This window comes from Podarcis cretensis (genome assembly GCF_951804945.1).
Source record: "Podarcis cretensis genome assembly, chromosome: 1".
Classification (NCBI taxonomy): domain Eukaryota; kingdom Metazoa; phylum Chordata; class Lepidosauria; order Squamata; family Lacertidae; genus Podarcis; species Podarcis cretensis.
This window is the reverse complement of record NC_137170.1, coordinates 89,074,742-89,090,696: the sequence shown is the minus strand read 5'-3', so window position 1 is coordinate 89,090,696 and position 15,955 is coordinate 89,074,742. Positions and strand designations below refer to the sequence as shown.

Below are 15,955 nucleotides of genomic sequence, written 5' to 3'. Positions count from 1 at the left end.
CAGGAAACCACCAGAATTGTTGAGTTTTTACAAAAATGTCCCATCCCCCCCAATGTAAATTCCACCCTAGTCACCAGAACCCGTGCCATAGCTTTTTGGAAGCAGAGGAAGAAAGGGGATAAACAAAATTTTGAACAACTCCAGGAAGGGATTTCCCTGCAAAGCCAGTGATTCCAGAAGCCACAGGCTTTCGCCAGCACAAGAGGCTAAGTTCCTATAGGCGACAGTTCTTCTGCATCCCCCCCCCCAATCCATTCCAACTAGTTGATGCTGGGGGCTGCTTTTTTGGATAAAGAGACCTAAAAGGGGGCTGCTTTTTATGGCCAACCTCATGACGTTTAAAGCATAACACTGACCAGATGTCAGCAATTTTAGCAATCGAGTGCCAAATAAGTTTGGAGCCAATTCAAGGAAACAGTTTCCCCCCTGGGGGATGTCGGGTGGGGGAGAGAGAGAGCATGCTCCACATCCCCATGACCAGGAATGCAGGGAAGGAGAAATTCCAAAATGTTGAGGTAAGAGCTTATTAGTAGCACAGACCAACTTCATGGGCAGCCCTGCGGTGCTATTGTAAGCAGCCAGCAACCTCCTGCCCCCCCCACACCAGGGTTCTTGATATAGCAACCCAGGGCAAGGGGCTCCTAAGGATGCATCTGTGTAAGACATGAGAAAGACCTGCCCACCTTGGCACTGCACGGCTGAAGTACTGCAATCCCCATGCCCACATCCCCACGTTTGCAAGGCACCGATGAATGCAGAAGTAGCTTCTGAGGAGGTAAATACAGGCCACAATCCTAAAACCGCTTTTTAAAATAACTCAGCAGTGGTCCTACGGGTACACAAAGTTACCATTCCTGAATATATGAATTTCAGACTGAAAAATATATATATAATACTGAGGATTTTGTTATTCTTGTTGTTATTACTAATTCAATTGATATCCTCTCCTTCCTCCCCACAGAGCTCAAGGCAGCAAAGTTCTGTGATTAATACAGGGGTGGAGAACCTGTGGCATTCAAGATATGCCTGGACTCCAAATCCCATAAGTCCCCTCCAGCATGGCCCATGGGCAGGAATGGTGGGACCTAGAGTACAGCAACACCAGGAGCACCACAGGTCCCCTCGTCTCTGGATTAACGGTATCTGAAAACATGAGCTGCTTAGAGTGCCTGAGCTCCTGCTTAAACCAGCTTGTTCCCAGCTTGCAAGTTTTGCTGTCCCTGGGTAGAGACAGAACAGAGGGAGCAGGTGAAGGCTCTACACTTCTTCAGCAGCTACCAGGCAAATGCTCAGTACAGTGGTACCTCGGTTTAAGAACAGCCCTGTTTATGAACTGTTCAGTATACAAACTCTGCAAAACCAGAAGTAGTGTTCCGGTTTACGAACTTTACCTCGGTCTATGAACGGAATCCGAACAGTGGAAGGGCACCGGTGGCAGGAGGCCTCATTAGGGAAAGCACGCCTCGGTTTAAGAACGGTTTCGGTTTAAGAACGGACTTCTGGAACAGATTAAGTTCATAAACCGAGGTACCACTGTACAAGGAAGCAGAAACAGGAAAGGTGGAGCTAAGGAATTAAAGTGCTTCCTGCGTTATTCCTTCGAGAGGCAGATTGGCTGCTTTTCGTGAATGCACATGAAATATAGTTTTGTGAAAAGTAGGCGAAATGAACATGGCAACTAAATAGATAAATCTGAGCAAAGCACAGAGCTGCTGTGCTCCCCACTCCTCCCTGCTCCATCATCTCTCCTCCTCGCACCAATGGAGTGGGGGTGGGGAGTGTGGCAGAGTTTAGTTTCACTTTTAAAGCATCCCTGCTTAGCTTTCTTTTCGAACCAGAGATTCTAAGTTTAAAGCAAACAGCAGTCAGCCAAGTTGACATTTCTTTGTTGATGAATGAATCACTTCCCACGAGGCATCCCAAAGAGATTTATAGTACAATGAAAATATGTATGGAACAATTGCAAGTATACAGTGAAAACCTTTTAACACTCTTATGGAACTCACTGTTGCTTTAAATCAGGATAGTTCGTTTGAATGCAACCATAACCTAGCCCTAAACTGTAACCCTTTAGAAGTGAAACTAAATTCCTCCTTTTCGGCCATGTGGGTGGAGCACAGGTGACTGGCAGCACGCAAGTCTGACATTTCAATTAGGATCATCCGCTAAACCACTGTTTTGAGTTAGAGGCAAATGTGGCCAGTGCATCTTTTCCTAACAAGTGGAAGTATGAGCATAAGTATTTATATCAGCTTGCTTTCAAAATGGTAGTATTTCTAGGGCAACGGTTATAATATTGGCCCAAGGTCTGGTTGCAGGTCTTGAACCTCTGTCCTCTAAACAACATGAACTCAAATTGCACAAAATGTAACTGGGAAATCCTGCTGTGCAGACACAGCCTAGATGTCTGCATTGGCTATGAATGCAAAATTGGGTGGTCCCTTTCTCACGCGAAAGGTCTTTGCCGTGCATAACTATATGAGTCTGAATCCAAAATCCATGGCTACCCCTTTGCCGAAGTGTACAGCCGGATTTATAGGTAGGGTGCTACCCATTAAACGGAAAGTTGCGAAACACAGCTAGAGCAAATACAGAAACCCTTAAAAACAAAGAGCAAACAAAACACATCAGCATTTAACCGACTCCAGTCATGTGACAAGCACCACACTAGAAGCACTGAAAGGGGCACTAGTTTAAACAGACGAAAGGTGACTTTGGCAGTTAAAGCACATGTCCCTGAAAGGACACCAGCCTCCAAAGGCCTGAATCCAATTCCAACTGTGCCATAAACTCCCAGAGTGACCTTGGGCATATCCTTGTGCCTTTCTAGGGGCCTCCATTCCTGCCTTAATCTTTACTTTCATTAAACACAGCCAGACCCTTTAACCTTTCCTCACACATCACATATACCCATTAATACCCCCCTAATTCATTCCTGTTAATAAATTCACTTCCTCCTCTGCCCACATTTCTTACCCACAATCCACAGTTCTCAGGCTCCCAGAAACAGAGGGGAAAGAATCAGAATCTATTTTTATTTTAATTTATTAAAGACGGGCTGAGTTGGGAAGGAAATGTAAATAATGGATGTGATTTATTCAGAGTTCACAACCAGGAACAACAGGCTGAGGGGGAAGTGTTCTGTCAGACATTTCCTACTGATGGTATCAAGTATGGACAGCATGATGGATTTTAGGGTTGCCATACGTCTGGAATTTCCCAGACATGCCCAGAACACTGCAGTTGGAAGTAGTGTCCATGTGAGGAGACATGTTTTGTTGCAGCTGAGGCAGAAGGCGGCATCTGGTTGCACCTTTGTAATATTTTCTTTAAATTGTTTGTTGCCGCTTCTGTTTTCTGTACACCACCTAGATATATTTTTAAATATATTAAGCAGTACACAAATTAAAGAATCAAAATTATCAAATCAATCCTGTCCCTCACACCTGGCAGCAGGCATTACATCAGGCTACAGGGAAGAGAAAATGGGAAGCAACTTTTGGCTAATTCTTTCCAGTTTTCATTGCAGCTGTTTGTTGAAGGAACTTTGTTTTTCAGATCAGGTGCCTCTGTTGTTGTTTTTCCTTCTCCTCAGTCCCTCTTCCTTTTGTGTTGTGGCTTTTAGATTCTAAATCTGAGAGTAAGGACTGTCTTACTGATCTTTGTAAGCCACTGTGAGAGCTTTTGGGGGGGGGCTGAAGGATGAAGACTGCTATAAATCAATCAAAGTTTCAGGTTCTCCAGTCCCAATCTAAAAGACTTTGAAAGTAAGCACTAGTACCTCACACTGTGCCCAGAAACTGACTAAAGGTAAAGGTAAAGGTACCCCTGCCCGTACGGGCCAGTCTTGACAGACTCTGGGGTTGTGCACCCATCTCACTTAAGAGGCCAGGGGCCAGCGCTGTCCGGAGACACTTCCGGGTCACGTGGCCAGCGTGACATCGCTGCTCTGGCGAGCCAGAGCCGCACACGGAAACGCCGTTTACCTTCCCGCTGGTAAGCGGTCCCTATGTATCTACTTGCACCCGGAGGTGCTTTCGAACTGCTAGGTTGGCAGGCGCTGGGACCGAGCAGCGGGAGTGCACCCTGCCGCAGGGATTCGAACCGCTGACCTTTCGATCGGCAAGTCCTAGGCGCTGAGGCTTTAACCCACAGCGCCACCTGCGTCCCTTAGAAACTGACTAAGCCCTAGCAAAATGTCGTTCTACTTTGCTTGGTCCCAGTTAGAAGCTGAGCAAGTGTCATGATATTACATAATGCCCACACATCTATTGCTTTCTTTTGCACATCACCTGCATTGTATATTTTGTTGGCTGTGTCACATGGAAACTTATAACCAAAAGAAGTTTTCACTATACCAAAACAAAGAGTATGGTTGATAAAATATGCACTCAGGGCTATGATCCTAAGCCACTTATGTGGAAGTGCATTCCACTGAAATCGATGCAACTTATTTCAGCATAATATCTTCTAAGACTGGGGTGGTAGGTATAAATCAAAGCATGAATAATGGATAGATGATGAAAACCTAACACAGCAATTGACATAAAAATGCATTAAGTTAATGGACTGTTTGGGCCTGGAGGCGTTCAGTGAGGTTTGCCTTAATTGAAGTGTTTTCCTTTCCTTTTTTTCCTTTTTGTTAAATTAGCTTTGGTTCACAGCCCTACCTAAAGTACCTGTATGTGAGGATTTGACTTGGGGGGGGGGGGTACAGCATAAGTTACAGTCACCAGAGATGCTTTAAAAATGGCTTTACCATGGTGTGTCAGCCCCATTCTGGCTTTACCGCCACTTGATGGCACCAATCTAAACGATTAGTGCTTGCAGACATTATGGCAGCAACAAGCGCAACTTGCCACACAACTCATTTTGGGTGATAGTTCTATGGCAACCACAAGGTATGCTCTGAGTCTGGTAGATATATTCCAAGATCCATACATTCTACCTATCTGTGAGTGGTCAGCTCCTAAATTATGCCTGCTCTCATCAACCCCTATGGATCAAAACCCCTTCAGAATTTTATGTATATACCTATTAAAGCCTGTGTTGAAAAAAGCAAAGCTTGCTTACACAGGATTTGTCTGATGCAGTCAACTTAAGGAAATGATTTATATGGAATAGAATTTTGCATTGTTCTGTCACCACCTATGGACATGGCTGGGCTAGGGTTGTATTCCAGGTCATCCAGAAGGTAACACCAGCACATTTGGTTTCTTATGCCTTAGTTGTGAACCAACTGTGCTAGCCACAGTGTTAAAAGAAAAACATGCTGGGAAACTCCCTTGCTGAACAACAACTTGCACCTAAGGCTGTCAAGGGCTTCCAACCCTGTTTCTGAATAGCAGTTGCTGGAGATCATGAGCAGGAGAAGGCTGCTGTGTTCATGCCCTGCATTGGACTTCCTGTAGGCATCTGGTCAGTCACTGTAAAACAGAGTGCTGCACTAGCTGGGCCCTTGGTACAATCCAGTAGGGCTCTTATGTTCACTGAGGTTTCCTACATAGTATCACAAAGGCAACCCAGTAGCTCATGAAAAAGATAAACTGCTAAATCAAATCCAAGATCTTTGCAAGATCTTTACCTCTTCAGCTAATTAATCAAAGGTGGTAGAGGCATACAACACTTCATATAGTTCACAAATGTTTATTTTGTTACCACCTCTGGGCAAACAGTTTTCCGGGGATTTGGGCATAATGCAAAAACATGCCAAGCCTGTTTGCCAGGGCTGAGAGCAGGGATGCATCATGAGAAGTGATCCCTCTGTCGAAGGACCTTACCTCTCTGAAAAAGATGTTATTTGTCCCTACCTAAAATAAGAAGGATGAGTTCTGTAAGAGGCCAACAATCATGTCCAAAGAGTTATTTACAAAAATTGCACAAAACCACTAGCTATTCATAAAACACGGTATGAAAGTGTCCATATAATTTAAGAATGTGGATGGAAAACATGCAAATGTTAGAAAATCGAATATAACATTATTGACTTTACTTCCCCCATGGGGCAGGTTTATGTGTCAAAGAAAGGAATTTTAATCTGTATCTTGCATTTGCTGTTGACATATGTGAAATAATCACTTAAGGGAGTCTGTGAAGAAAGAAGAATTTGTAAAAGTAGCAAAGGCCTAGCAGCCTAAAATACCTAGCTACAAATCAGACACTTCATAGTCAACATTTCCCCCGCATGAAATATACCATGTTTGTTGGAAAATGCATAACTTACCAGTGCATAAAGGACACAAGGCTTTATTTTGTCAGTTATGCAGTTGTTTCGGACACACTCCAATTCCAGGTCTCCAAAAACTACACACACAATAAAAATATATTGTACTGTGTTTACTACTGCACACACCTATCAGAGTACTAGACATCCATGAAGCAAAAATTGCATGTGTATACAGACCCGAAGAAAAGAATCAGTGGCCTTGCTAATATGATACATTTGCATTGGATAACAGATGGATTTGTGATTTTAGAGGAGACGTTTTATTTTTTAACCAACACTTAGACTTGGCAAGACTAAAATTTGGGTAATTTGTTAAACAACAACCAAAAGTTTAGAAAGGAAGCAAAAGTTTGCATGCATGTGTGATGGAGAGAGAGAAGGAGAGAAGCCAGAACATCCTTATTAACTTTCCTGCCAAAGTTCCTCAGCATGTACACATTTCCATCTTCCAAATGCTGACACTTCCAGCACATTATCTGCTCACAGGCTTGCAGAGCTAAAACTGTGTTTTTGAGATCATTGCCAACTTTGCATTATGCAACTTATGCAACAGTTCCACCTTCAAATTCACAGCTGATAATGCTGAGAGGAACAATGGCAATATATACAGCGGAGATAACACTACCTGTGACTTCTAAAGCCCAAGCCCAAGATGAATGCTTAAATGGGAACAAAACTGTGCTTACCTCAGCTTCCTTAAGCATAATGCCAGGCTGTGTATACACCATACCTTTAAAGCACAATACATCCCCCCCCAAGGAATCCTGGTAAATGTTGCTTAACCCTCACAGTGCTACAATTTCCAGCACCCTTAACAAATTACAGCTCCTTGGATTCTTTGTGGAAAGTGATGTTTTTAAATGTGCTTTAAACCTGCCTTTAATGTATGGTGCATACAATGCCCTCATGTCCCAAAGAAACATTCCTTGCTGCCTCATGAAGCATACTTTTCAAGTCTTGCACATCATGTGTGACCTGCAACAAAATGGTGCTGTTGTTGGGAGTTCAAGCCAGTCAGCTACACCTTCTTCCAAGATCCTAGAAGATGAAAGGCTAACATACTCTGCTGCCCTTGGTCTTCCATTTTTTCCTCCAGTCCACATTCTATGGTTCCAGGAAATTACTGATCCTGGAGTGGGGGTAGAAATCCTCTTTGGGATTTTAAAAATGTTCTGTACTTCAACATACCACAGGGATCACGTAAACATACTGATAGCTCCCTCTTCTTTCTCACTGGCCCACATTTTGACTACATAACTGTCAGCACTCAATCACTCAAGTTCACTGTTAGTGAGAAGGACAGTGATGATGATGCTTCCTACCTGCACCCGCTGGACGGTTCATTATATTTTTGTGTCAAAAGAAAAAGAGAGAAAGGTGAAACAGGAGATTGAAATATCTGTGTCATATTGGAAGCTTCTTTCTTGTGCCAAATAGTGGGGGGTAGGGGACACTTCCATTGCGCAGGAGCACCAGGGTTAAGTTCCCATGGATCATGGTATCAAACTTGATTGGGCAGCCCAACATCATATATAGGATCATATATATATGAACCAACAACAAGGCACTGGTTTTAGCAGTAAAAAGACCTCTGCCATTGGAGCACAATCCAGTATGTGACGTGGTTTCAGATACAGAGGGCAATATCCTTCACATGCAAAGAGCCACACAGCGTGGCTCCTGCCTCCAATCTAGAGCTCTAATTCACAGAGCACCTGCACCAACAGACACAGCATTAACTTCAACAGAAGGAACAACTCTATGCCCACCTTTCTTCATAAGCACAGGGCTGCCTACTCTTCAAGCAACAGGGGCGGGCCATGTTTGTGGGACAGTTTAGTGTGCATGCTGAACTTCATGCTGCACACACTCAAATAACAGCTCACCAATCCGCCATATATCCTTGGCTTGTTTCAGCAAGTCTCCCCACTCCAGGTGAAGATGCAAAGGCTACCCTGGAGCAGCAGAGCTTTGTCATCTTTCCTAACTCTTGCATGTGGAATACAACTGTTTTATCTATTTATACAGCTATCGTGATGCCTTTGGGAGCTGGGTAGATGTCGTACCTAACAGAGCTGTACTCTTTAAATGCTTTCATATTTCTTTCCACTCATCTGATAAATCGTTTTTGAAAAAAACGTTCTCCTTGTAAAACACTGTGTGATGTTTCTCCAGTCTAAAGCACCAAACCTAGATGTTGCTTGTCTTTATGACAACAGTATTTGCTCACAGACATATATGCACCTAATATGTGACTAGTGGGGTGCCACAGGGTTCTGTCTTGGGCCCGGTCCTATTCAACATCTTTATCAACGACCTGGATGATGGACTCAAGGGCATCCTGATCAAATTTGCAGATGACACCAAACTGGGAGGGGTGGCTAACACCCCAGAGGACAGGATCACACTTCAAAACAACCTTGACAGATTAGAGAACTGGACCAAAACAAACAAGATGAATTTTAACAGGGAGAAATGTAAAGTACTGCACTTGGGCAAAAAAAATGAGAGGCACAAATACAAGATGGGTGACACCTGGCTTGAGAGCAGTACATGTGAAAAGGATCTAGGAGTCTTGGTTGACCACAAACTTGACAACAGTGTGACACGGCAGCTAAAAAAGCCAATGCAATTCTGGGCTGCATCAATAGGAGTATAGCATCTAGATCAAGGGAAGTAATAGTGCCACTGTATTCTGCTCTGGTCAGACCTCACCTGGAGTACTGTGTCCAGTTCTGGGCACCACAGTTCAAGAAGGACACTGAGAAACTGGAACGTGTCCAGAGGAGGGCAACCAAAATGGTCAAAGGCCTGGAAACGATGCCTTATGAGGAACGGCTAAGGGAGCTGGGCATGTTTAGCCTGGAGAAGAGGAGGTTAAGGGGTGATATGATAGCCATGTTCAAATATATAAAAGGATGTCACATAGAGGAGGGAGAAAGGTTGATTTCTGCTGCTCCAGAGAAGCGGACACGGAGCAATGGTTCCAAGCTACAAGAAAGAAGATTCCACCTAAACATTAGGAAGAACTTCCTGACAGTAAGAGCTGTTCGAAAGTGGAATTTGCTGCCAAGGAGTGTGGTGGAGTCTCCTTCTTTGGAGGTCTTTAAACAGAGGCTTGACAACCATATGTCAGGAGTGCTCTGATGGTGTTTCCTGCTTGGCAGGGGGTTGGACTCGATGCCCCTTGTGGTCTCTTCCAACTCTATGATTCTATGATTCTATGTGCTGTATGCCAAGTCATATATCACCTGACCCCGGCCTTACCTCCGCACACAGCGGCATTCTGTCCTGTTTGCTGCCTGTAATTCTGTCACTTTAAAAAAATATACAGCACAGCTAACCAATTCAAAAACATCAGAGACTGCCCTGGGCATCAACATGGAGGGCCTAATAGAGTTTTTGAGCACAAAAATACAATACTAATCACTTTGCTATGATGTGGTGTTTTATTTGTTTTGTTACGACAAAACTTAAAATAATGAGTTTTTCAAGATGTTTTGTTGTTCATTCTATTTGTGCTGTTTATTCAAATGACTGAAATATTTAGTGCATTACACCTTTGAGTTAATCTTTGTGTGAGTGTATATAATAAAAAATACAGGAACTTTACAATTCTAATGAGACTGTACAATCATAAATGGATTTTTCACATACATGGACTCATTCCCCATAGGACCAGTGCTTTGTTTGTGATGGTACTCAATGATAAGGAGTAATCATCAGCTTTTTTTGCCTTTTCCTTTTTTGCTGCCTATGGCATCCATTTTGCACTGGCACTCATGGCACTTTTATCAAGATATGAGCACCAGAACATCATTTTTCACCACCACCAACCTCAATAAAGGCACTGCATATGACTATCACTTTGCTATGTATTACTGACTTGCACTTTCATCAGAGAGAAAAGGGTCAGCGATTCAGTGCATTACCTCTGCTGAGAATGCCCTCTTGACTAAAAGTTGCCTGAGCCAATGACTTTGCCTTGGAAGGTTCTGGGGTGATGGGGTGACCATCAGCACTGAGAAGGGATAAGGCATTGTCAGGGAACTTGGGTCATATGAATGGAGTCTGGGGAGAATGCAATATGTGCGAGACTTTTATGAGCCAATTGGAATTGGTAAAAATACAACTGCAATTCAATCTAAAACCCAATGTCTCTGGCATGAAATCTAAGTTAGCAGTTGATTTACTGATGAAATAAAACAGGCATTTCTGCATCACAGTTCAAATTCTGGTTTTGATGTCCTTAAACTAATACGCAAAATGGGACTTGTAGCCCTATGAATATTTACATGACGGCCACATATGATTTGTTTGACTCTGGTTAAGTTGTAATAAACTTTTAAAACTGAACTATGCCACATCAAGTTACAGATAGGTAGCCGTGTTGGTCTGCCATAGTCAAGACAAAATTAAAAAAAATTCCTTCCAGTAGCACCTTAAAGACCAACTAAGTTAGTTCTAGGTATGAGCTTTCGTGTGCATGCACACTTCTTCAGATACACTGAAACAGAAGTCACCAGACCCTTCTATATAGTGAGAAGGTGGGGAGGGGTATTACTCAGAAGGGTGATGGGAATGGCTGATAGGCAGATAGCTGTGATGAGCCTGTTGACGACTCTTAATGACTGCAATAGGTCTTACAGGAAAAAGCAAGGGGTGAGAAGGTGAAAAATGGCTTTGTCATGTATAATGAGTTAAGAATCCAATGTCTTTGTTCAGACCAGGTCTCTCCATGGTTTTAAGTTTGGTAATGAGTTGCAATTCAGCAGCTTCTCTTTCCAGTCTTTCTTATCTCATTATACATGACAAAGCCATTTTTCACCTTCTCACCCCTTGCTTTTTCCTGTAAGACCTATTGCAGTCGTTAAGAGTCGTCAACAGGCTCATCACAGCTATCTGCCTATCAGCCATTCCCACCACCCTTCTGAGTAATACCCCTCCCCAGAGTTGCAATTCAGCAGCTTCTCTTTCCAGTCTTTCTTATCTCATTATACATGACAAAGCCATTTTTCACCTTCTCACCCCTTGCTTTTTCCTGTAAGACCTATTGCAGTCGTTAAGAGTCGTCAACAGGCTCATCACAGCTATCTGCCTATCAGCCATTCCCACCACCCTTCTGAGTAATACCCCTCCCCACCTTCTCACTATATAGAAGGGTCTGGTGACTTCTGTTTCAGTGTATCTGAAGAAGTGTGCATGCACACGAAAGCTCATACCTAGAACTAACTTAGTTGGTCTTTAAGGTGCTACTGGAAGGAATTTTTTTTTATTTTGTCTTGACTATGCCACATCAAAACTGAGATGAGGACCATTTTGCATAACTGGGTCATGCAACACTCACTGCATTATAAAGCCTCTTAGGGGCAAGTCAATGGCCCATCTAGTTCAATACAGCAACCCATCAGAAGCCTATGAGAAACCCACAAGAACCTGAGCACAATGGCACTCTTACCACCTTTGATTCCCAGAAACTGGTACTGAGAAGCATACTGCCTCCGACAATGGAAGTAGGGGATAGCCATCATGACTAGTAGACACTGCTAGCTTTATCCTCCATTAATTTCTCTAATCATCTTTTAAAGCCACCCAAGTTGGTGGCTATCACTACCTCTTGTGGGAGTCAAACAAAACTATTTAAAAAAATATTAACCTTTCCTCACAGGGGAGCTGCTCCACACCCTTAATCAATGTGCCTGTCCTTTACTGAACCTTGCTTCTTTCTCCCTGAGCTAAGTTTGTGACCCTTGACTGGCTGGATCCTGCCACTGGATCCTTATCTCCACTTTCACTAATGTCATCTCCAGACCAGCAGTTCGGTTCATTGTGGCCATACTCCATCCTGGTCCAACACACCACTGGCTTCTTTGGAGAATATGATTGTACTTTTAATTTCATGCTTCTCATTTGGGATCTGTTCTCATTCCCACCTTCAAACACCTTGAGAGAAAGATTCAGCAAGTCTTTCTCTTTCTCCATAATTCCATCTCCACCTACTTATATAGCTTACAAAGTAGGAGAGGAATAAAGACCCAGACCATCTTCACAAGGCATCCCATTCAACAGGAATAATCCCTCAAGGGTCCTCCCCTTTGCAGCCCTGAATTAGTGCCGATATACGTGTTACTGTTCCTGTACATCAGATGTGTATAGCCCAACAGACTTATTAGACCAGGCTTCCTCAAACTCAGCCATCCAGATGTTTTTTACCTACAACTCCCATGATCCCTAGCTAGCAGGACCAATGGTCGGGGATGATGGGAACTGTAGTCTCAAAACATCTGGAGAGCAGAGTTTGAGGAAGCCTGCATTACAGTCTAAAGAAAACAGAAAAAAAATCAAAAGGCCACGGCAAGGAGGCAATTCTTTCAGAACAGAACAGGAGGAACATTTATTAAAAAGAAGATGAAGAATGGTGAATGGTGACAGTCAGAGCCTTTGCGCTGACCACGGTAGATCAAAGAATCATTGAATTGCAGGGCTGGTACCCTGATCATTTAGTCCAGCACTCTGCTGAATGCAAGTTATGCAATGCAGAATGCAACTGCAGCATCCTAAGCAGAAGACTGTCCAGCCTCTACTTAAATACCTCCAGGTGTAAAGGCTAAGACAGATACTGAAGCATATCTGAATGGCAGAACCTAGAAATGAGACTGAGGGCACAATATTATAAACTGGTACATTGCATGCAGCAGCACATCATCCCCTCCTTCCCTGTCTCTGAATTCCATGCCATGTTGGCACGTGAATTTTGGCCTATGTGCATAGGCAAAAAAAGGGGGGGGATACAGTCCAATTCCCAGATAAAATCCAAGAACTAGCTATGTGAATTTGCACTGAGTGTGGGCCATAATTTGGACACAGGGGGTGGCATGCCAGCTGGAGGAGTTGACTGGCATATTTGTGTCCTTTCCACACAAATGGTCAGGTTCAAACAGTCCCAGAATGTTGTCCAGTTGTCCACTCTTAGGACAATGTGGCAAACGGGCCCTTGCACAGCAATGAGTGTGCCAGGAAGGGAACAGTCCGTCAGAGGAACAGGTGGAAGAACCACGGCTGCCACTACCTCCTAATCAACCATGCAAAAATCCCTAGTAGGGGTGTGCTACCTGGAACTTCATGCATCACCACTGGCACAAGTTCCACTGAAGCGATGGTAGCATTGGGGTAATGAAGAAGGAAATGCAGTGCTATGTCCATCTACCTTCAACAAAGATCTGCCCTGTTCAGATCTGTCTGAACAAAATAAGCAAGCACCCAGCCCAAATGAAAGTGGTTGCCAATGGTAGGCTGGGCTAATGGACGACTTAAGGGAGAAGAAGTTATGTCTGTGCCAGCAGCATTTCTTCTGGTGGTGCATTACTGCCCCATTCTGTCACCACCATCTTGCCTTAAGCTTAGACTGTTGTCCCCCTGTGAAGAGCAGCATGAGAACTTCAGTTTCTCTTTACTTTGTGGAGGTCACTGATATTATCCATGGACCGCTGAGCCTAGGTCTGCCTGGCTTCTAAGAACCAATGCAATCCAACAGAGACAGAGGGGTGGGCTGATTTTCCAATCTAAGCCCCACTTTAGACCCAGATTCACTAGGCAGCCCTGAGCAAGTCACTATCCGGTGGCCTGTAAGCCCAGTCTGTTAAATGGGAATAATACAGCAAGGATGGCATGAGGCGCAGCACCACAATAAGAGCGATAAAACATTTCTTAACATCAAGAGCCAAACTGAATGGATCTTATTAAAGCACAGAGCATGAAAAGAGAGAGATTCTTTTGTAGCTCAACTCAACTGCCCCAGGCATCCTTGACTGCTTCAAAGGGCATACGACCTCCTAAAGTGAGTTAGCAAGGACAGAATAATACTCAGGTGGTTGCATTTATTTTATAGCCTTGCCCGTGGATGAGGAAAGATCGTTCACCTTGAGAGCTTTAGCAAACCTTTCCTGCTAATATAGCAGCCTCCTCTGGGGAAAGAAAAAAAGAAGGAGGGGAAGAAAGAAAGGGGGAAAAATGAGGCAGACCGCCATAACGCTGGCCCGGGAAGAATTTTTTCAAAAGACTTATTGCAAAAAAACAAAACAAAAACATTAAACATTAAACATTGCAGATCAAGGTAGGTCCCCTCCTCTCCTTGCAAGCAATTCAGGGCAGAGGTTCACCCCGAGAGTTTGCAATAAGAACTTCCAGACCTGGTGGGAACCTGGCAAATTTCACCTTGAGGAACAATCACAGCATTTTCTTTTTCAAAAAAGATAAACAAAGTACAGAAGCAGGAGGGCGAGAGAAAGAGAAAGAGAAAGAAGGAGAGGGAAAAGGAGAGCAACAGAAGTTCCCTGTTCCTCATCCAAATGACTTTTCAAAGAAGATTCACATCAGACAGAAGGAAAAGGTAGCACAAACCGCAATGTTGTTGTAAGACAATGAGAGTAGGAACAAGGCGCTCTCTTACCTTGGCTTCACATTTCTTGTGACAGGAGAGCTTGCAACCTGTACGGGAAACAGAAAAGGAGCGGGGAGGGGAGGGGAGGGGTGGAAGAAGAGAGAAATGAAAAACAAGAAATCTTACGTTTCAAACCGAAACATTCAAGAAACTGGGGAAGAAAAGGGGCCTCACCCAGGGAAAAAACGGAAGCAAGGCAAGAAAGAACAGATGAGCAAATCCCCCCTCCAAAAAAAAAAAAAAAAAAAAAGAGGGAGGGAGGGGAAATCACCAAAAAAAACTCCACCCAACCCTAGACTGTGCTACAAAAGGAGCCGCTTCCAGGCTTTCTGAACAACTCCTGTGAGAAGGGGGAGAAAGGCTACACACCACACGCAGGAGGGAGGGAAGGCAGAGGGAGGGGGGAAGTAACCCTCTCCGCACGCTGGCACCTAGCCAAAGATAGCCCAGGCTGCACAGGTACGCGCCAGCCCGCTCCGACAGCTCCAGTCCTGGGGATAATACTAAGCACATTGTTTGGGAGCTGCCTGCCAGCCCACTGCGCTGTCAGAGGCTGCCCTGAGGCTGTGCATTTTTTTCCTATTTCCACCCCTCCTTTCGTGACTAAACTTCACACACACACACACCCCACACACAAATGGGCCGAGCCCTCCCTCTTTTGGGGAGTCATGTTTCTAAGTCGTTAACTCCAGCAAGAATGTTGAAAATGTACAGGCTATGCTCCCCTCCTTAGGAGGCAGCATCACTTTACGGTTGTATGGATTTGGAACAGGACCAGGAAAAGAAAAGAAGGGGGGATTGTTCCTCCCTCCTCCCACTGTCCCAAAAAAAAAACAGCTTAGGAAACAAAAGGATGAGCGTTCTTGGCCTAATTTTCTCATCTCACCTTGCTTTGCTTTGTTCAAATGCTTGTTGCAAAAGCTCACTGGACAGCAAGGCAGCAAAGTCATTATTTTATTATATTGGCTGTTCAGACATAAGAGCCCATTTTGTTCCTATTTTGCAGAAGAAGAACTGAGGACATGGAAGTAGGATTGCTCCAGGCCAACCACTAAAGTCCTAGTCTGCTCAACTAACCAATAAGACAAACCAATTCACAAGGAACAAACCAATTCACAAGGAATGTTACATTTGAAAGTACTGTACCATGATTCCGCAAAGGGCCTCTCATCCCACTCTGCTTTTGAACTGTGGCTTCTTTGGCATCCGCATCTAATGTGGAGCTCACTGCCCTCTGCAGCCAACCCCAGCAGTCTCCACTCAGGTAAGACCAGCAACAAGTGAAAGAG

General features: G+C 44.0%; 1 protein-coding gene across 14 annotated transcripts in view; it reads right to left on the bottom strand.

The window, feature by feature from the left end:
* The window catches only part of TNS1 (tensin 1), a 327,307-nt gene that overhangs the window by 186,818 nt on the left and 124,534 nt on the right, over positions 1-15,955 (bottom strand). For all 14 annotated transcript variants that reach the window (XM_079968266.1, XM_079968280.1, XM_079968283.1 and 11 more), the window contains exon 3: positions 14,676-14,713. In XM_079968266.1, coding sequence (XP_079824392.1) covers positions 14,676-14,713 — 38 coding nt within the window. The remainder of the gene's footprint in view (positions 1-14,675; positions 14,714-15,955) is intronic.